The sequence below is a fragment of the Vespa mandarinia genome, chromosome 3, assembly GCF_050613455.1.
Source record: "Vespa mandarinia isolate Hongniang chromosome 3, ASM5061345v1, whole genome shotgun sequence".
Classification (NCBI taxonomy): Eukaryota; Metazoa; Arthropoda; class Insecta; order Hymenoptera; family Vespidae; genus Vespa; species Vespa mandarinia.
Genome location: NC_140812.1, coordinates 7,855,001 through 7,877,500, shown reverse-complemented (window position 1 = coordinate 7,877,500; position 22,500 = coordinate 7,855,001). Strand labels below are relative to the sequence as shown.

Sequence of the window (22,500 nt, the reverse complement as noted above, 5' to 3'; positions counted from 1 at the left end):
TAATGGAAAGTAGTATTACTTTCCATTGTTATGAATAAGTATGAATAAGTATTTTTATACTATACATAATATACTTACTATACATAAGTATGAATTGTACTTCTCAGAATGATTTGATGTGGCTTGAAAATTTGATACAAAAAAGAAATATATATATATACATATATATATATATTTTTTTTTTTTAATATGTCAATCATTTAATTATATTTTTTTAATTATTAAAAAAATCAAATTTCTATGCAGATATATAAATTTATTTTTCATCGCGAAATAGTCTAATGAATTTTTAATCATTACAAAAATCTAATCAACATGTACCGATTTGTAATTTTTTTTTTTTTTTTTTTTTTTTTAATAATATATTAATATTATTTATTTATATTTTTTTTAAGTGTTAAAAAAATTAAATTTCTATCTAGATATATAGATTTTTTTTTTCATCGTGAAATATTAGATTAACGAATTTTTAATCACTACAAAAATCTGATTAACTAGAAATATACAATTTTTTTTTTTTCTATCACATATCAATATTATTTACATTCATTCTTTTTTGTTTTGTTTAAATTATTAAAAAATCTCTATACATTATATACATATATATATATATATTTTTTTTTCTTATCATGTACAATATAAACGTCATAACATCATTAATATTAATCATTAAAAAATTCAATACTATTGATTTAGACCGACATCCAAGATGATTTAAAATTGGAACGATAATAAAAATGATCTTTATTTATTTATTTATTTATTTATTTATTTATTTATTTATTTATTTTTTCTTTTATAACGACAAAAGAATTACGATAGTTCAGCATTAAAAGTAAATGAAAAGATAGAAATTTTATTCGATCTAAGGATCTCCCGGATAATGTTGATCCCGATCGCGAACCCGAACCCGACGATGTATATCCGTTATTCGATCGAACCAGAAGAGAGATACCAACACAAACGAATGAAATATACACGATACGAACTCGTCGCAATCGTAAATCGTAATTCGTTGCACGACCGATTTTCCTTCGTATATGCGCCTACATACATACATACATACATACATACATATACATACATACACAAACCAAACACAAAGCAAAGCAAAGCAAAGCAAAGCAAAACAGAGCCAAACACACACGTACATATCTATATACGCAAGTATTATAGGTATATATATATATATATATATATATATATATATATATGCATCGGTCATCATCGATAAAACTCAGTCGTCACGAATCAAATAGAAGAGAATTTGAGTATGTATTTCCCTCGTCCCCCTACAATTCTCTAACGCTTTGTAAAAATAATTAAAAAATAAAAATAAAAATAAAAAAAAAATAATAATGATAATAAAAAGATGAAGGAAAAGAAAAGAAGAAAAAAAAAAAAAGAAAATAAAAAAATACGTACGCAATGAAAAGAGAGATCTCGAATGAAATAATAGGTTAAGCAATATCATTCTCTCTCTCTCTCTCTTTTATTCTCTTTTTCTAAAGTAAAGGATAATAGCATGATTAACAAAAGAGATTTGTTAAATAGACTATTGTACTACAGAGAAGGAAAAAGAAGGAAAAGAAGAAGAGGAAGAAGAAGAAGAAGAGGAAGAAGAAGAGGAAGAAGGAAGAAATGAAATACCATGAGAGCCATAAAAAGCATGGCTACGAAAATGAAATGAAAAAAGAGAACTTGCTCGAGAGAAATGAAAACGTTCTTTATTTCTTACCGACGATAATTATCGTTCCTTATCGTATATACCGATCGTCCGGTATTAAACGAATAAATATTCTCGAATGAAATCTCATTCGTACCATTGTCCCTTTCATTAATCAATTTCAACGATTATTATGTTTAACATCTATACTTCCTATATCGCGATTTCGAGTTAATTCGATTTCCGACCTTATCTCGATCTTATACTTCGTTTTTTTTTTTTTACATTCATACATACATGTATATATATCTATATACACACACATACACGTTAATATTACTATTATTATTATTATTACTATTATTATTATTATTATTATCGTTAATATTGTTATTATTACTATTTATTATCGACGTGTTAATAAATTTTAAATGAACAATTTAATAATCTTATTAGTCTTAAAAAAAAAAAAAAGAAAATAATAATTATGTAAATTAATGAATGAATGAATGAATGAATTAATTAATTAAATAAATATATTTGAAGATACAAAAAAAATGTGATCCATTTGCACGAGTCTCCTGTTTATTTTAAAAAGAATAATAAAAAAAATTTTTATATAAACGATTTGATATAAAAAAGAAATAAAAAAAAAAAATGTTGATTTAATTAATTAATTAATTATCACGTATTTTATTTAAATAAATAAAACAAGTGAATAAAGAAATTTTTACATCTAGCAGGCAGAATTTGACGGAAGTCCTATCGAGAAATTCTTTCTTTATCAATTTCGTCTCTCTGACACAACAATAATATTATAATAATAATAATAATAATAATAACAATAACACGGAGGATAGCAATCTTAAGTGTTGTTTGTCTTAAAGAAACTGGAACTGTTAGCACGTAACCGAGAAATAATCACATTTATATGGCAGCTTGTAGCATGTTCATTCCAAGAAATTCAATAGCAAGCAGCAAGAAAAAGAAAACAGAAGGAAGTTATTTTTTCTTTTTTTTTTTCTTCTTCTTCTTCTTCGTCTTCTTCCATCAAAATTCTTCGAATTGGTAAACTTCGAGTATTCGAATTTTGTAACACCCTTTTATAAAAATATCGTTTATTTGTTGTTTTTTTCTTTTTTATTTTTTCCTTTTTTTTCCAATACATGCTCTCATAATGATCCAAGATCGAGACACGATAACGTGGAAGAAAGTGAATTTTAAAAGGAGTCGAATTTCTTTTTCATTTTTCTTTTTTTTCTATTTTGTTTTGTTTTGTTTTTTTTTCTTTTGTTTCTTTTTCTTTCTTCCTTTCTTTTTTTTTAATCGAAATAAGAAATCAGAACGGATAATATAAATATCGTTGATAATTAAGATCGTGTCTTTTTCGATAAATAAAAAATATTATTAACGAATAACGTACAAACGGAAATAATGTCGAGCTTTGATTTTCGTAGGAAAAAAAAGAAAAAGAAGAAGAAAAATATTCGTTTCATATATGAGTTTAAACGTTTCCGTTAAACCAACCAAGGAAGACCGAGAATGATAATCTCCTGGACTTATCTTATAAATGGAAATCATAAAACTGAACGGAGAGTTTATATATATACTATATGTACATACATATGTATATATATATAACACCTTGCGTATATATATATATATATATGTATGTATGTATGTATGTATGTATGTATGTATATTCATCGTGAATATGTAAATACATATGTATTTATATTCGATATAATATCAAGTTATTAAAGTCGCGTACGCGAGCTAGAAAGCGGCATTTGTATAAGTACTACAAGAGAAATTAGCATTAATAAAAGAGAAGTAAGTGATGTTTGGTGGTGGGAGCCGGTTAGGCGTTCGATAAAAATCATCAAATGTCGGTAGATATGTTTCGAGTCGTTAATTTCGTTGTTATTATCGATTCAAAGAAAATATTTCATTATTCTCAATCGAGATTTATTAAGCTTCCTTGTTAACTCTAAACAAAGTGAATCAATACTTTACGACGACAACGACGACAATAATAAAAATAATAATAATAATAATGATAATGATAATAATAATGATGATGATGATGATGATGATATATGATAATAATTTATAATAATTGTCTTAAGTTGTAGAAAAATATTTTTGTTTCTTTTTTCTTTTTTTTTTATATTTATTTATTTTTTTTTTTATTTTTATTTAAAATGACAATAGAAATTTTGATAAACAATCGAAACGACGTTAAGTGACGTTTCACGTAATCACCGACACTGATATTGTTCTATTATTTTTATTTCATAATAATTTCAATATAATATATGAATTTATTACCTTGACATTTCATTTTATTCCTTCCATTCTTTATTTCTTTTTTTTTTTATAAATTTATATGTACGTATAAGGTATATGTACATATGTATTTATGTACATGTGTCTGTTTATGTGTTTGTATTTATGTATATATATATATATATATATATATATATATATATATATATCAAAGTATGTAGAGATATATATGAAGTGTTACGTAAAGTCTACACCGTGTCTCGATGTTCCAGCTGATTTTTCCGAGCAGACACGCTCTTAAGATCGCACGAAACATGAATGGCCTGACGCGTGCATTGTACTTTCACCTGACACCGGGAGTCGAGTAATAACTCTGTCGTTGAGCTTAATTGGACTTCGACGGTATTCGCATGGCATCGGTGCCACTAGATTTATGAACATATTGTGTAACGTCCTACGCGATGATCATTAAATTCTCTAAAATGAAAATATTTTAGATAATAATATTATATCTAAATAGTTAAATGTTCCTGCCTAGATTTATGTATATACCTACATACACATACATATGTATATATTATATATTATATATTATACATTATATATTATATATATATAATGTAATTATTTGAAAGTGTACATTTTAATTATTTATTTATATATAATATAAATAAATATCTAAATAGGTGTATATTGGTATGCTTCTATATGTTATATAGATATATATATATATATATATATATATATATATATATCTAAATATCTAAATATTATATATATGTATGTATGTATATATGTATGCATATATACATATCTACTCTTATATAGATATTATATTATTATCTTTATACATGTGTAATATATATATATATATATATATATATATATATATATATATATATTATAGATCATATATAGATATATACATCGTTGAAAATAATGATAATAAATAAGGAGAACGAAGTTCATTTGTTATTGCAAAAATGATAAAAATCAATGTCAAGTAAAAAAAAGAAAAACTGGATTAACCGGCTTCTGAAACGAAGAAGACTTCTTTTTCTCTTCGACGAGAATATAACGGAAACAAAATCTCAGGATTTCTTCTGTATCAAATCGATATCTCGGTCGTAATGAATTCTTATTTATCGATTACTCACCACTGGTCGAACTGTACTCGCCGATGTATCGCCTCGTTAAATATCGGACGACCACCGCTGAAAAGAAAAAAAAGAATGGTTGAATTACTTTTCTTTTTATCTTTTAAACCAAGTTCATTTGTTTAAAATATAAGAATGATTTAAAAAAAAATAAAAAAAATAAAAAAAAAAGAAAGAAAGAAATGAAAGATAGTATACCAAATATAATTATTTATACTTGGTCAAATTTTTTTTTTAATGGCCTATAGGAAATTAAAATTTTCTATCGTGAACATAATTTCACTAAAAAATATATTTTTCTCAATTACATATATAAATAATTTATAATAATATTTAATAATTTATATATATTTAATATACACTTAATTATTTATATATATATATATATGTATATAATTAATTTTTAAATATACAAATTTTATATTACAATACCTAGTAGTAATATCTTAACACAAAAAAAAATATTATAATAATAATATAGTAAATATTCAAATAAAATATTATAATATCCAGTTTAATGTTATAGAAATTAAAAAAAAAAAAAAAAGAAAAGAAAAAAATAAAATAAAATAAAAGAAAAAAAGAAAAGAATAATATACGAACTTATTCAGATTTCATTCTAAAACGAAATCATCCGTCATGTCCTAATTCGATTTCATGATTTTATTAATAAAAGACACCTGTTTGCTGATCGCGTTCAAGTATTGCATACCTACATACCAAGCCATCGAGAATAATTAACACGCTTTTCCTGTCCGGTTGGGCTAATTGGCGTTGATAAATTTGACAGCTGCCGGGCGAGACGTTAGAAAGCAAACCTCCTGGCGTGCATTTATGAATTTAATTTAGTTTACCGCTCTTGAAAATGTTAACGAAAATTTCTAGTCAATTTGAACAGTTCAACAAATTCTACGATTAATTGGAAATTAATTCGATACTATGCCATTAATTAACAATCATTAACAAGCAATTTATTTTATAATTATCACAATTTTGCTTTTTATTTATTTATCACGAGTTTTTCCAACGATAATCATCTAATATAATATTATATTTTCGATTTATATCCCGTATAAAAGGTTTAAAAAAATATTCATTTAAAAATTATTATTATATATAAAATTATTTTCTATACGTACAAGTATATATATATATATATATATATATATATTAATTAAAAAAAAATAAAAATTAATTGTAACATAATTTCGATGTACGTAAATTTAATTGCCCCATTAAACATACTTTTTTTTATATTAATTAACAAAATCACTATCGTATCTTACAATTATATTTTCTTTATAATAAATGTATTAAAGAAATTACACAATTTCGAATCTACGTAAATTTAATTGTCCCGTTAAAGATAATTTTTATATTAATCAACAAAGCCAACATTGTATCTACCTAAGAACATAAACAACTATATTTTCTTTGTAATAAGTGTATATATTAAAGGGGAAAAAAAATAAATAAATAAATAAATAAAAAATAAAAGATAAAAAATAAAAAAGAAAACAGGACGACGAGAGAAAATGGTCAAGTTTCAATATCCAATTAAATTTTACCTTCTCACGAATATAATCATAGAGATAACAAGGAACAATAATAAAAACAATCAACAATTATCGTATATCGAGAAGTTTCTCGAATAAACTCATGCGAATGAGTTTCCTGGCTCGCAATTGAACCTGGATAGCACGTACATACACATATATACATGCATACGCTTACGAGGCATGCTTTCATCGCATCGATTATCCTTTCAACGCAATAATTCAACGGCGGTAACGATCGAGAGAACTTGTGTGCTTCGTTTCGTTTCTATCGAAAGAAAGAAGAAACCATAGAGGCATCCAATAATAAAGCGTAAATTATTTTAGCCACGCATGATATAACTATGATAATGATCGATTAATATTATTTCAATTCGTCGACTTAATCCATGATTATTATATGATATCTTAAAAAATGTTTCATTAATGTTCGATAAATTATAATAATTTTCGTATAATAAATCATTAGAACTATTTTATTCTTTTTCTCTCCATCCTCCTCTCAAACCCGCCATTATCATTATCATCACATAAATATATAAATAAAATGGGATATATCGATGATGATAATGATGATGATGATGATGATGACGATGACGATGACGATGACGATGACGATGATAATAATAATGATGATGATGATGATGATGATGATGATGATGATGATGATGATGATGATGATGATGATAACGACGATGATGAAATATTCGAATGAAATCAATTAAAAAATTATTAATACCTTGTCAAATATTCTCAATGAGATATAAACCATCGTATGTTCTGTATATGTTTGTATCTGTGTCACACATATCTGTATGTGTTTGTGTCTGTGTCTCTATAATGAATTCTCTTTGTGAATGTCTTCTTTTGGGCTTTTGCGTATGTATATTTGGAAGAGGGATAAGAAGACGTTCGCATATTCAAGAAAATCATTTTTCGTTTTACGGTATGATCGATAAGAATAAAAATTCGAATGAAAAAAAAAAAGATCTCGAAAAAAAATAAATTCAGTTAACAATAAAAATTAATAAAAAATTAATTTATCACATAGGTAAAAAATAGATAAGAAATACATTGATATTATTAAAAATTCCAATTGAAAAAAAAAAAAACAAAAAAAGAAAAAAAAGAAAAAAAAATACAACAAAATTCTAAACGAAATCTATATCATCGTATGCTCGTACATACTTTTGTATACGATTAACGAAATTAATCAATATTAATTACGCATATAATAAGTATTGTGACGATTGTAGGTGATACGACAAAAAAAAAAAAAATTAAAAAAAAAAAAAAAGCAAAAAAAGTTAAAAACGAAAAAAATTGAAAAAAAAAAAATAGAAAACAACAGAAAGCTCGTTTCTAAGCTTCAAAGAACACAATCGATAAAGTGAAAATTATTCGTAGCGGAATTCGTAGTCTTACACCACTTTCACGTACTTTCTAAAGCACCAGGACGCCGTCTCCATTGCAAAAGAATATTATTGCTTCTCTATTGGTTATTTAACTTCTCTTTCTCTCTCTCTCTCCCTCTCTCTCTCTCTCTTTTTCTCTTTCATTACTTCCTCCCAGTTCGCAGCAAATTTTTATCCGGGACGATAATCGAAACGTTCTGTTCGAGAAATTCACGTTTGAATGTATATGTTTGTATGTATATGCTTATGTACAATAGATATGTATGTATATGTATTGATATACCCATGTATGTATGTATGTATGTATATATATATATATATATATATATATATATATGTATATTGTTATTAAGTAAATCCTTTGTAATTGTTTCACATTCCATCTTTCAATTCATCGAAACCGACATTCAATTATTATACTATACGAGCTTGTTAAGAAATAAAATACATGACGTTTCATTAATAAATCGAACGATTCGAGTTTTAAACGAAAAATAAAACGAAGTTTGTTTTATAAGAACAATTCGTTGTCATCGAATACAAGCCGATAATTACGAAAGTTGATCTAAGTCATTTGAGATATTAAAATAGATTCTTTTTGGTCAAACATAAAAAATTTTTTATTTACGTCAAAGAATTACTTTTTATCGGGAATTAAAAAACGTACTCACTTTGTTTCATGCTCGTCGTTATATCAAAAAAAAAAATAAAAAAAATAAAAAAAAATAAAAAACAAAATAAAGAAAAAAAAGAATTTAAATGGACCACTCAAATGCAAACATTAAAATATCTCCAGAATAGAGGGAACGATAAAACAAAGATAAAAAAAAGAAATATATATATATATATATATATATATATATATACATATATGTTATAAAAAATCGTATTGTTCAACTTTCATAATTATCGAAGTTTGAATATTAAATTTTATATATATAAAATCTCAAATTCAATATATAATATAAAATTCGAAATGAAATTTGAGATAAATATTCTCATATTTAAAAATACTATATATATATATATATATATATATATATATATATATATATATATTGTATATATATATATATATATATTATAAAATATATATATATATATATATAAAATATATATATATATATATATATATATTGTTAGATGTTAATGTACCACCACTATTACGATTAACTTCAAATTAATTGTTAATTTAATGAACACTTACGAAATTTGTTAAAAAAAAGAAAAAAGAAAAAATTACAAAAAGAAAAAGAAAGAAAGAAATTGAAAAAAAAATAATTCGATTAATAAATTTCTTCGAAGTAAAGTTAATATCTTGAAAAATAGCTCACTGTTGATACTTTCCCCTATTTGTCTGTCTGTTTCTGTTTCTCTCTCTCTCTCTCTCTCTCTCTCTCTCTCTCTCTCTCTCTCTCTCTCTCTCTAACCCGTTCTTTCATCTTCTTCTATCTTACACGAGATAAAAGCTGCATTATATCGAAGACGCAGCACGACAAGGTTAACGACGATACGTGCACAGTTCCTCGCTCGTGAATTTGCTCTAATCGAGTAGTAACATAACGATAAGAACTGTCGGACGGGAAGATTTTTCTTACAAAATAGGTAAGTATTCGAGAAAAGAAGAATCGCGATTTTCACGACTTGGAAATAATATTTTCTATTCGATCGTAAAATGCAATCGACGTTTACTTTTCAAATAAAGTGCTATTATATTCGAATAAAATTGTTCACATCGTTGAAATGATTACAAGAAGAAAAAAAAAGAAATGGAAGAAGAAGAAGAGGAAAAAGAAAAAAAGACAAGAGAAATTTTCGATAAGGATTATAACGTATCGGATCGATAATCGATCAATTTTCAATTCATCTGGATGATATACATTTTTTCTTTTCTTTCTTTATTCTCTTTTCTTCCTTTCTTTTTTTCTTCGAAATACATTCTGCTTCTGTTATTTTTTGTTCTTTTTCTTTTCTCTTTCTCTCTCTCTCTCTCTCTCTCTCTCTCTCTCTCTTTTTATTTAAAATCGATCACTTCGATCAAGTTTATGTAAAATCGTAGATAGGAAGTATCAATCGTAAATCCGATCGGTCGTAATCTCTTTAACTACGATCATCGGTTACACTCACGTATATTTATGAATATAAATCCTTGACCGACATATTTACGAGCTACTTAAAAAAGATCCTCTTTTTTCTTTTTCTTTTTCTTTTTCTTTTTTGTTTGGATACTCCCAGTGGCTTCTTTCGTAGATATTTTTGGCAGAAGTAAAAGGAAAATAATTATTTGGACAGAATGCCGGATGATATCTCGTCCGAACGATATTTCAGTAATACTTTTATAATTTTTTTTTCTTTTTCTTTTTCTTTTAATTGTCGATACAAAAATCTACGAGTGGGTATAATGAATGTTTAAGTTCGCAAAAAAAAAGAAAAAACAAAAACAAAAACGAAACCAAAAACAAAAAATCAACACGATTTCATCAAAATCGTATCTATCGATTTTTTATGTCGATTTTGTTAGAAGAAAAAATCGAAATAATCAAAAAAAAAAAAAAATATTTCATCTTTAGTTCAAACATCATTCGAAAAAATGGGTTTGATGAAATATTGCAAAGTAATAAATCGAAAATCTCCAAAGTCCATAAAAATAAAAAAAAAAAAATAAAATAAAAGCAAAAAAATAATTATCACAATTTCGTGAAAATCATATCTGTCGATCTTTTATGTCGCGTTTGTTAGAAGAAAAAAGAAAAAGAAAAAAAAGAAAAAAAAAAAAAAAGAAAAACAGAAAGAAAAAGAAACCCAAGAAAAAATATTTCATTTTTAATTCAAACATATTTGAAAAAAAAAAAAAAAAAAAGGAAAGATGAAAGATATACAAAATAATAAATCGCAAATTTAAAGGTCGAAAGAAAAGAAAATTACTACGATTTCGTCAAAATCGTAATCTATCGATTTGTTTTATTATTAAAAAAAAAAAAAAAAAAAAAAAAAAAAAAAAAAAAAAATTGGTAAAAATTAAATCTCATCTCCCGTCCAAAATGATAATTCGTCCTTTTAAAAAATAAAGAGAAATATGGAATCGTGAAAAAAAAAATAAAACAAAACATTATAACGTTTGTCTAAGATATCAAAGAAATCTTGAACTTTTGACTTCTCATGTTCGATTACGTCGAATGTACAAAGTTCCGTCTCTCTCTCTCTCTTTCTCTCTTTCTCTCTCTCTCTCTCTCTCTCTCTCTCTCTCTCTTTCTTTCTTCCTCCACCTTCTCGTGAGGTTTCCGACGAAGAGAGTCACCGACTGCGGCGAGGACAGATTTATAAACGGTGTATATACGAGAGCTCGACGAGTACAGAGCGGCACGGATCTATGTACCCAATAAGTCTTCGAGGGTCGAACGAGAGGCTACGAACGTCGGCGACATGTTAAGTTCTCTCGTACGCTTCGCAAAGCAAACGAAGAAATTTATGAAGCGCAGTCCTCACGAAGGAACACCGTTCTTCTTTTCTTATACGTGTGTCTTACTCTATACTATCTATATTTATGTGTATTGTATATTACATATATATATATATATATATATATGCATGTATGTGTGAGTACATTTAACGTGAATGTGTCTCTTCTCTCGATGCACGATGAACATCGATCTTTGTATGGTGAGTCGTGCTTTTCCGGAAGTTTTCGACGATCGATATTGAAAAAGAAGTAGCTCGAAGAATATCTTTGTATCTCTATCTTTCTTTCTTTCTCTCTCTTTCTCTCTCTCTCTCGTTGATTTTAAAAATCTCAAAATCTTTATCGATGAGATTATCGAGAAAAACAACGGGATTTATGTCCCGTTTATTGATCGATACGGGATTCTCCATCCAAGCATGGATCAACGATGATAAAACGTTTTATTTTTCCCAAAGAGACTTACGTAATCTTAATCGAGGTTATTTAATCTCCGCTCACGTTTTTATCGAAGAAGATATCGACGGACGTTATCGAGTTAATACGAAGAATGAGTTAATGATAAACAAAATCAGACAAAGAGGGAGAGGGAGAGAGAGAGAGAGGGGGGGAAGAGAGAAGAGGAGAGGGGATGGGAGAGGTGGAGAGGGGGATGGAGAGGAGGAGAGGGGGAGGGAGAGGAAGAGAGGGGAAGGGAAAGAGGCAATAAAGTAATTGATCATTAATTTATTATTCGTATCACTCGTAATACCGTGTACGAGTTTCGAAGAAAAACTACTAACATATCTAACTAATTTCCTGTAATTCATTGGCTCGCTAATAATAATACTCTGAAATTCCATTGACGAAAAGTTTTTACCTCGAAACGATTTAACCAGATACGAGAAGTATAAAAATAGTCATCGTGTATAGAGAAGACGAATTGAAGTGCGAATATGGTAGGAGACTCTTTACTCGATGCCATCCCATTCTCTTAATGTTGACTCATAACGTATGAGAGTGCGAAAGAAAAATATTTCCGAGAAAAAAAATCAACGTGGATTCATTGAAGAGTTATTAATTATAGAGAAAGAGAGAAAGAAAAAAAGAAAAAAAATAAAAAAAAAAAAAAAAAAAAACAAAAAAGGAAAAAATATATAATTAATTTAAAACATTTCATCGGGAGAATAATTTCTTTCTTTTTCCTCCATTACAGTGCGCCCATTAACAGACTTTATTGAAACTTCATTTTATTCTTTTTTTCATTTGCCGCGTATTCAAAACGTTTCAAAGAAATAATTCTTTGATTATTATTATTATTTTTTTTTTTTTCCTTTTTTTTTCTTTTTTTTTTTTTTTTAATTTCCTTTTCATATTCCATTGAAAAATTTTTTAACCAACGAGAAAAGATAAGCCTTCCTTTTTCCCGTCGTTTGAAAAAATTTTTTCACGTAGTCCACAAATGGAGGAAAAAAAAGAAGAGAGAGAGAAAGAAGGAAAGAGAGAGAGAGAGAGAGAGAGAAAGAGAGAGAGAGAGAGAAAGAGAAACAAGAAAATTCTCCACAATATCTACACCCTCCTGGATTTAGAGGATAATAAAAACAAAAAAAAAAGAAAAAAAAGAAAAAAAAGAAAAAGAAAAGAAAAAAAAAGAAAAAAGAAAGGGAAAAATTCGTAACTACATTCGTGTACATAAATACGGTATGTAAAAATACGTAGGTATATATATACATATATACGTACGCGTATATTTTTATATATATATATATATATATATATATATATATATCAGGTATTTATATGTATAGTAAGTTTCAAATAAGGGCGTACACGATGTTTTCGCAGAGTCGCGCGCATCGTTCGAAAGAGGATGCGCTTCGTTGCCTTGCAAACTCTCCGCAGCAGCATCCTTTACTTTTTCTTTCTCTTATTTTTCCTCTCCTTCTTTCCTTCCTCCCCCCGCCTCTCTCTTTCTCTCTCTCTCTCTCTCTCTCTCTCTCTCTCTCTCTCTCTCTCTCTCTCTCTCTCTCTCTTTCTTACTTATCCTTATCCTCTTCTCCTTCCTAGCCGTTGCCTTTATCCAGGATGATCGTGGCCGTAATTACTATTTTCTTACGTGCACCACGCGCTTATCTCGCGTGCATCTATCGGTGGTCCACGTATAGAAGCGAATAGAAGTTAGAGTAGAACGTATCGCATCTTCTTTCTTTCTCTCTCTCTCTCTCTCTCTCTCTCTCTTTCTTTCTCTCTTTTGCACTCTTTGCCTCTTCCACGTTACACAGGATTCTAGTCTATGCGACTTAATCTACCTTCTTCTTCCTTCTCTTCATCCTCATCCTCATCCTCTTCTTCTTCTTCTTCTTCTTCTTCTTCTTCTTCTTCTTCTTCTTCTTCTTCTTCTTATTCTTCTTCTTTCTTTCTTTCTTTCTTTCTTCCTCTTCTTATTTTTCTCTTGTATGTATCGTCTTCTTTATACTCACTCAACTACTGCCCTCTTCCTTTATCATCGACCCCCCACCCCCCCTCTCTCTCTCTCTCTCTCTCTCTCTCTATTTAATAGGGTTTACGTAAACGATTTTCTTTCCTCGTTGATTCCAAGAGTTAAAACGAGAAGCCAACAAGGTCAAGATCCTTTAAACGGATCGATGCATCAACGATGCCCGACCGTACTAAATGAGTTCAAGTTGTTGAGAAATTCGTTCATTTGCTGATTTTATCGTTCGAAATAATTCGATTAATTCGATATATCTCGATAATATTAATCGAGCATTCTTCAATTCTATTGTATACCAAAAATTTGTTATTTTTTATTTTTGCTTTTGTTCTTGTTATTATCGATCTCTTTATTAAATTGTCGTACGATTTAATAACGATGGTGTATTGTAAATAATTGTTTAAATATATATATATATATATATATATATATCGTTCAATTAATGTTATTTAATATCGAACGTGTTAATAATTTTTTTGTAATTAAATGTAATTTGTTATAAGTAACTCGAGAAGTTTTTGCTTTTTTTTCCTTTTCTTTTTTTCTTTTTATCAAATAATGATGTTAATTAAGTACATAAATATTAATACTAAATAATAAACCAAACATATATATATATATACATAATTATAATAAATAAATATTACTATTAAATAAAAATAAAAAAGAAATGTCGTTTTAAATGAACATTCGATACGATCGAGCAAATGTTCAAAATCATGACTCTTTTGTATAGAGTTAAAAAAAAAAAAAAAAAAAAAAAAGAAAAAAGCTAAAATAAAATAAGAAAAGAAAAAATGTATCTTTTTCGTATCATTAGCCTCAAAAGGAATGAACCGAGGACAATAAGAAGAGAGTCCTTTTTACAGGACACGCTTCATCATCCTGTTCGGTCACACTCGCGAAGTGATCGCGTGAATCAGGATAACGCGAGAAAGGACGAGAAGATGGTAGGTATACATACATACATACATATATATAATATATATATGTGTGTGTATAACTATGTACATATATATCTATATATATATAATATATATATATATATATATATATATATATATATATATATGTAGTACGTACATTACCTACACCGTGAATTTGGACACGGCGATAAATCCTCGTAAAATCGGCGATTCACTCGGTGGTTAACCCGAACGACTCGTTTCCTGAAACGAACCAGCGATGTTCTCGCAATTTGTATCTTCCTCGCCTCGTTATCGAGGTCGAACTTTCGACCGAGAAGAGAGATATTAAAGAGAAAAAAAGAAAAAAAAAAAAAAAGAAAAAAAAGAAAGGAAAAAGAAAAAAAAGAAAAAATACACATGCACGGACATACAAAAAGAAAAAAGAAGGAAAAAAAAAGTCAAACCATCATTCCATGAACGTCGCATCGTATAATCGAAATAATACAATAAAGAAAGTGCTACCATTATAATTTTTAATTAATTATTATGACTTGCATCAATATTAATGTTGGAAAGTTGTATATATGTATGTATGTATGTATATATATATATATATATATATAAAAGATCTAGTACAATTTCTAATCAGCTATCAAAACTTATATCCATATTTTAATATATTAATATATTAGAAATGTATTTCTAATAAATTATTATATATTCGTATTATTAATTTCATATATTTTTTTATTATTTTTCAATTCATTTAAAAAAATAAAAATTTTTTAAATAATTGTTATGTAATATTATTAATACAAATATTGATATTAAACGTTAAAAAGAAAAGAAGTAGAAGAAAAAAGACCTATGACAAAATCTTAATCAGTTTATATTCATCAATCATTATAATTGATTTATTGTACTTAAATATAGCTACTATAATATTTAATGGAATATAACGTATTGTACAATAAATATACTATAATTAATAAAAGACTCATGGCTTTATTATAAATTATTTGTTACATTTCTATATCTAATTATCTTTAGAAATTTTTTTAATTAATCGACGCATAAAATTAAAAATTGATGATCTTCTTACTAAGTAACGCGAATTCGATTTTCTGCAGCACGTAGGAAATAATAAAAATAAAACGATAACAAAAGAAAAAGAAAAAAAAAAAACAAAAAAAAAAGAAATAAGAAAAAAGAAAGAAAGAAGGTGAACAAAAAAGAAGTAAATAAATAAATAAAAAAATAAAATCGATCCGTACCTCTCGCTTGAATTTCATTTCGTTCGAATCGTTTCATTCTTCGAAATCACGCGTAATTATACTTTATGGACTTCCTGCTAAGTCTGAACTTTTAGTTTCATCGAGGCCACTTTAAACGACGACGACGACGACGACGACGACGACGATGACGACGACAACAAAATAATAGGATTCATTTCCAAGGAATCTCATCAGTTTCTCGTACGTTGTAAACTTAATTGTCAGTCTACATTTCTATTCTACAAATAGAATATATATATATATATATATATATATATATATATATATATATATATATGTATATTGCCAAATCGAAAAAAAATATTCATATTGACTGTGAGTATAAGATCCTTCGAAGATATTGTTCCCGTATATTAACATGTATACAAATAAAGATAAAAAAAAATTTAGTTGTCTTCGGTATCGCCATTAATTTTTTCACCTAATGCCAGTCACTCGTAACCAATAACAGTCAAGCTGGATCGTTTCGTCTGCTATTATCATTTAACGGTATATATATATATACATACATACACACATGGACTAGATATATATATATATATATATATATATATATGACTACTTCATAGGTTTTATCCATGAAACTTAACGTGTCTTGGTAGAACAGGATAAACTCTCGAAGGAAAACGTGTCATCGTTACCTACCGACCGTATCGATTTGCTCGTGTCGCCGGCAAACGATTCGATACAAATAAGGACACTAACAGACAGGTCGGTGCACTTATCTATACTATATACTCTTCTAAGTTTACGTTAGAGTGTGCGTTAGTCTCTCTCCGTCTCTCTCTCTCTCTCTCTCTTTTTCTCTCTCTCCTGTTTCCCCCTCTCTTTCTCTCTTTCTTTCTCTTAACGTACCATATTCGGCAGGATCGACTCTCGTGCTAATTAGCGGAACGTCGAAGAGAAGGTGCACACCGTAGTCGCGTTAGAAAACACTTTTATCGTCACGATAAAGGTCGAAGACTTGGTTCGCCTTATCCAGTTTTACAATGAGCGTGAGTGAGAAGGAGAACGAGATAGAAATAGAGATAAAGAGAGACAGAAAGGTGGGGGGAAAGGGAGAGAAGGAGGAAAGGAGACAAAGAGAGAGAGAGAGAGAGAGGGAACAACAAATAGACGATTTATTCGAACACTTAATTAACGCGTGTTCGAAAGTTAACAAACGAATATGATTTCTATGTATCAGGATGATCGGATAGATAGTATGAATTATTAAAGGGACGTTAACACGATCAATCGAGATCGATTCGAGATACTTACTTACTTACTTACTTATCTACTATTTTTAGAATCTATTCGATCGAACCAAGATCCTTATACCTCTAACTTCTCGACTTTCCACGCAATGAAATCACTTTATAAACGAAATGAATTTATGAAGGCACTCGGTCAATTGTCCCTCTTTCAACGAACGTTAACGCAGATAAATGGGCAAACGTTTTAACATGAAAGATAATAATTGATTATTCTTGGCAAGAAATAAGATCGGATTCGATAACGAAATACGAATTGATTATTTTACTCGATCTATCGAGCGTCGATATTTATGAAAGATGATCGAAGTCCTATAAATTCTAGGGGGGAGGGGATGCACCTCGCTCTCTCTCTCTTTCTCTCTCTTCATCTTAGTTCCTTTTTTTTCCACTTCTTCTTCTTCTTCTTCTTCTTCTTTTTTTCGCATGCACACATAAAGAGGAAAAAATAGGACAGACGGATGTATCGAATGTCCAGATCTTATTTTTTTTTCCCCCACCCCAAATCCTTTTTATAAAATTTTTTGTTGCTCGACGATCTGCTGACCACTTCGCTAATATCTGTCCATCCAGGTTTTTAGATCGTTATTATGGCATAGCCCAGAAGACACACACACACACACACACACACTCTCTCTCTCTCTCTCTCTCTCTCTCTCTCTCTCTCTCTCTCTCTCTCTCTCTCTCTCTCTCTCTCCCTTCTTCCATCTCACAACTTTTAGGGATTCTTTTTATTTTTATTTATTTATTAGGTTTCTTTGTTTTTTTTTTCTCGATATTCGATTTTTGCTTCTTATAAGTAATTTGCCTTTTCTTTTTCTTACTTTTTCTTTTTCTTTTTCTTCTTTTTTCCTTTTCATTCAAGATTTCTCGATTTAATCCGTCTAATTCGTCTTTCTACTGGATGCAAACTTTCAATTTTTTGTTTTTGTATTTATTTTTTTTTTCTTAATTAAATAAAAAATAAAATTGCACAAAATTACAATGATCTATAATAATATTTAGCTAAATTTTGTAAAAATATTTTTTCGTATAAATATATGATGATACTGATCTGAAGCAACGATGATAAAGGTCATATGAGCATGAATTTTTTTTATATATTATAATCAAATAAAAAATATTAAATAAATATTTAATTAGAGAGATAGAAAGAGAAAGAGAGAGAGAGAGAGAGAACGATAAATCGTACAAAATTATAATGATCATTATTAATTTGATTATTTCATAAAATCCATTTCTTCATGTATTTTCTAATACATATAGGATATTATTAATGCGATACGATCTGTAAACATATGATAAAATATTTCGAAAAAAATTGATGATAATTCGAATCGATATATAATTCTCCGCTATCGACAATTCGAATCTTCTTCCTTCTTTAGATAAGAAAAATTTTAAAATAATAATAATAATAATAATAATAATAATAATAATAATAATAATAATAATAATAATAATAATAATAATAAAAGAATTGTGACCGAAGGTCGATCGGAAAAGTGCGTAACAGTACTAAATAGAAAAAGAAACTGAATTAAGACGACATAAACACGAGATCTAAGCGTAAATACTTTCAAGCAAATAACAACGTAAATCTTTATAAAAATAATATGTACTATATATATATATATTTTTTTTTTTGATCGGTATAAATAATTAAATGTTAGAGTTGCGTAAGGATAACGTTATTTGTAATTAAATACCGATATCTTGTTACAAACGTCGATTTTATTTTATATCGTATTTATTTGAAAATATTAACTCGAATAAATATCGGCCATTTATTTTCCATCGATTATAAAGTAATAAATTTTTAATTTATTTCTCAAAATTATCGAAATAAATATACGAGCTTAATTTCGCTTTGTATTCGATTTATATGCTTACAGAAGACATATTAGGTTTTGAATAAACTAATACACTGTTACTATATCGGTGACTATTGGGTATCCGTTCCCTTAACGGCACTTTCATTCGATCGTGTTACCATTAAAAGAACTTAAGATACTTCGAAATTATATGGCGCCTACGATATACACATACATATGTATGTGTATAAAATATTAATTCTATACGATATTGTAATCTATGTATCTCTATAGATCTCGATGGTACCATAAGTGATATCAAGAGAACTATATATACTTTGTACTTACGTATAACTAGTATAGTATCTAGTTCGCCATTAAATCATTTATTTTTCTATTTTTCTATTTTCCATTTTATATTTTCTTTTATTTTAATCAAAAATATAATCATTGCTCGAGAATGATAGAGAAAAAGAGAGAAAGGAGAAAGAGAGAGAAAGAGAGAGAGAGAGAGAGAGAGAGGACGATAAATGCCAAACGAGAAAACGGAAATACAATTTCAACTTTTGAAATACGTTTCGAAACTTGCGCGTAAACTAACACCTACGATTGGTTTTGGTTTTTTTTTTCTTTCTTTCTTTCTTTTTTTTTTTCTTTCATCTCCTTATCGAACTCCTCCATTTACCGGTTTATTTATTTATTTATTTATTTATTTCCTTTTCGATCAGATTTTCATTTAACGAGATAGTAAATGTACGTATAATAAGTACGATAGTACTAAATACGTATGTATATTCTGATAAATAAATGAAGAGAAAAATAAATCAGAATATTAAAGAAACGTGTATATACATGTATATACATAAATCTTAATATTTTTACTATTTTAATTTACCACTAGTTATCCTTTAATGATAACGCATATTTTATATCTATAATCTTTTATATACATACATACATTAATATATATATATATATATATATATATATATATATATATATATATATATAATATAGACGAACGTCTACATTATCGACGATGAAAATTAGCGAAAGAGATTTTCCCGCGCGAAATAGAATAATCGTCTCGGTCGATAAAACAGTGTTAAAGAGAGCGGCGAAGAAGAAACAAAAGAGGGAAGACGAAAAAAAATCGGAAAGTAAAAAATAAAAAAAAAAAATAAAAAAAAAAAAAAGAAGGAAGAAAAAATAAAAACGAGCTAAAGAAAAGTCAAAGAAGAAAAAGAAGAAGAAGGACTTACCGGACTTGCCGACTCTGGGGCCGCCGAGGACGACCACCCTGATCCTATTGACGTTTGTCATCGGACAAACTGATGTGTCGTTACGTGTCGTTGCTTGATCCTTTGTCGCGGCACATCATCCACCGTGATAAACGAATTCTTCCTCACAAATTTCACACAACGGGAGAATGGGAGAGAATAAAATAACGAAGACAAAAAGAAAAACAAAAAAAAAAGAAAAAAGGAGAAAGTGGGAAAAACCCGGAATGGGAACTTGCTAGTACGATGGAAACAGAATTAACGATAAAGAAAGGGAAATGAATGTTACGAAGGAAAAACAAAATAAAGAGTGAAAGAAAGAGAGAGAGAGAGAGAGAGAGAGAGAGAGAGAGACAGAGAGAAGAGAGGGAGAAAAAAAATATAATAAAATTAGCTCTTTTTTTTTTCTTCTCACTTTTCACCGAAGTTCAATAATCCAACGTATAATAAAATTATAAAATAGTCTCATCTTTTGAGAGGGTGAAAGAGTTTCGTAAAAAAAATTCTCTTCTCCACGACGTACTCGTCGTCGTCTCTCCTCGCGATCGGCCAGGACACTGACCCACTTGCTCGCGCGCGAAAGGCCCGTCCTCGTCCTCGTCCTCCTCTCTCCCCACCTTCCTTCACTTCTTCTTCTTCTTCTTCTTCTTCTACTACTTCTACTTCTTCTTCTTCTTCTTCTTCTTCTTCTTCTTCTTCTTCTTCTTCTTCTTCTTCTTCTTCTTCTTCTTTAACAACAGTTGTCTCCGTTCCTGCTTGACACCACCGACGTAAACGTCGTTCGATATTTCGTCGAGGAGCACTCGATATATATCTTTTCCTTTTTCTTTTCCTTCTTACTTTTTTCCTCTTCTTCTTTCTCTTTTCAATCGTTAATTTTCAATATATAAACTTAACAAGTTGTAAATAGTACATCGAGCGAACACAACGATCGAATGACACACGTTTCCTTTGATATAATTAACTTTTCGTACAAATTTATATATTATATTAAAACTAATCTTTTTCTATTCGGCCATTAAGAAAATTAGGGCGAAAATTCGTAAATGTGCTTGTAGTACTTTTTCTTACGTATAAAAGAAAAAGAAATCAAAAAAAAAAAAAAAAAAAAAAAGGACAAAGAAAACGATACATATGTCGGAAAAGACGAATTTTTTCGTTGAAATCAACTATAGTATGTTATAGCAATCGTCGTCGTCGTCGTCGTCGTCGTGTCGTCGTCGTTCCAGAATTTCTCTCTTTCAACTTTTAACGATCGATTATTGCTTCCATTCGAAGATTGCTGCTGCTGCTGCTGCTGTTGCTTCCTCTCTCGTCATCGCTTGGAAAGTGTCGCGGGACAGCAGTGAGCCTGAAAACACGAGAGGAATCTCGATAATGGAGGCAACTCGTCGTTCGTCACGCCGTCGAGGCGCCACTCGCTGCCGGACCCGTCCGGTTTCTCTCGTTCTCTTTCTCTCTTTCTCTTTCTCTCTTTCTCTCTCTCTCTCTCTCTCTCTCTCTCTCTCTTTCTTTCTTAATCGACGCGCTGAGAATAACAACAGAAGGAAAGTTTCGTGATATTTTCTTACTACGTATTTACGAATGAGTGTGTAGATGATATCTGTTAAGTATCTCTATCTCTTTCCCTCTATCTCTCTCTCTCTCTCTCTCTATCAAGATTTTTGTATATATGTTTGTAAGTCGCGATATACGTCAAAAGATATTAATTCCTTTTCGTGAAATTATGCGTAAATAAAAGTGACAGTTATGAAGTATGCGCACGCGTACTCCCCCGTCGTCTATCGAGTGAAACACGCGAAAGCCACGAGTAAGCGAGCGAGCATTCGTGCGAATATAATCCCTCTCCTTACGACGGCTGGACGAGTACTGAGCGTCTCTCCTACCTCGCGCGCTCTTCTTATCCCCTCCCCACCTACCACACGACCACCACGGAC

At 28.7% G+C, this 22,500-nt stretch overlaps 1 protein-coding gene across 2 annotated transcripts in view; it reads right to left on the bottom strand.

Moving 5' to 3' along the window:
- LOC118447789 (ras-related and estrogen-regulated growth inhibitor) overlaps positions 1-22,500 on the bottom strand; it is a 97,281-nt gene that overhangs the window by 72,018 nt on the left and 2,763 nt on the right. Inside the window, exons 1-3 of one of the 2 annotated variants that reach the window (XM_035880157.2) lie at positions 22,135-22,433; positions 20,546-21,914; positions 5,113-5,169 (exon numbers count right to left, since the gene is read on the bottom strand). In XM_035880157.2, the coding sequence (XP_035736050.1) occupies positions 5,113-5,169; positions 20,546-20,606 (118 nt within the window). In that variant the 5' untranslated portion in view covers positions 20,607-21,914; positions 22,135-22,433. Of the gene's footprint in view, positions 1-5,112; positions 5,170-20,545; positions 21,915-22,134; positions 22,434-22,500 lie in introns of those variants that run through there. The other variant, XM_035880156.2, reaches the window with a different exon arrangement.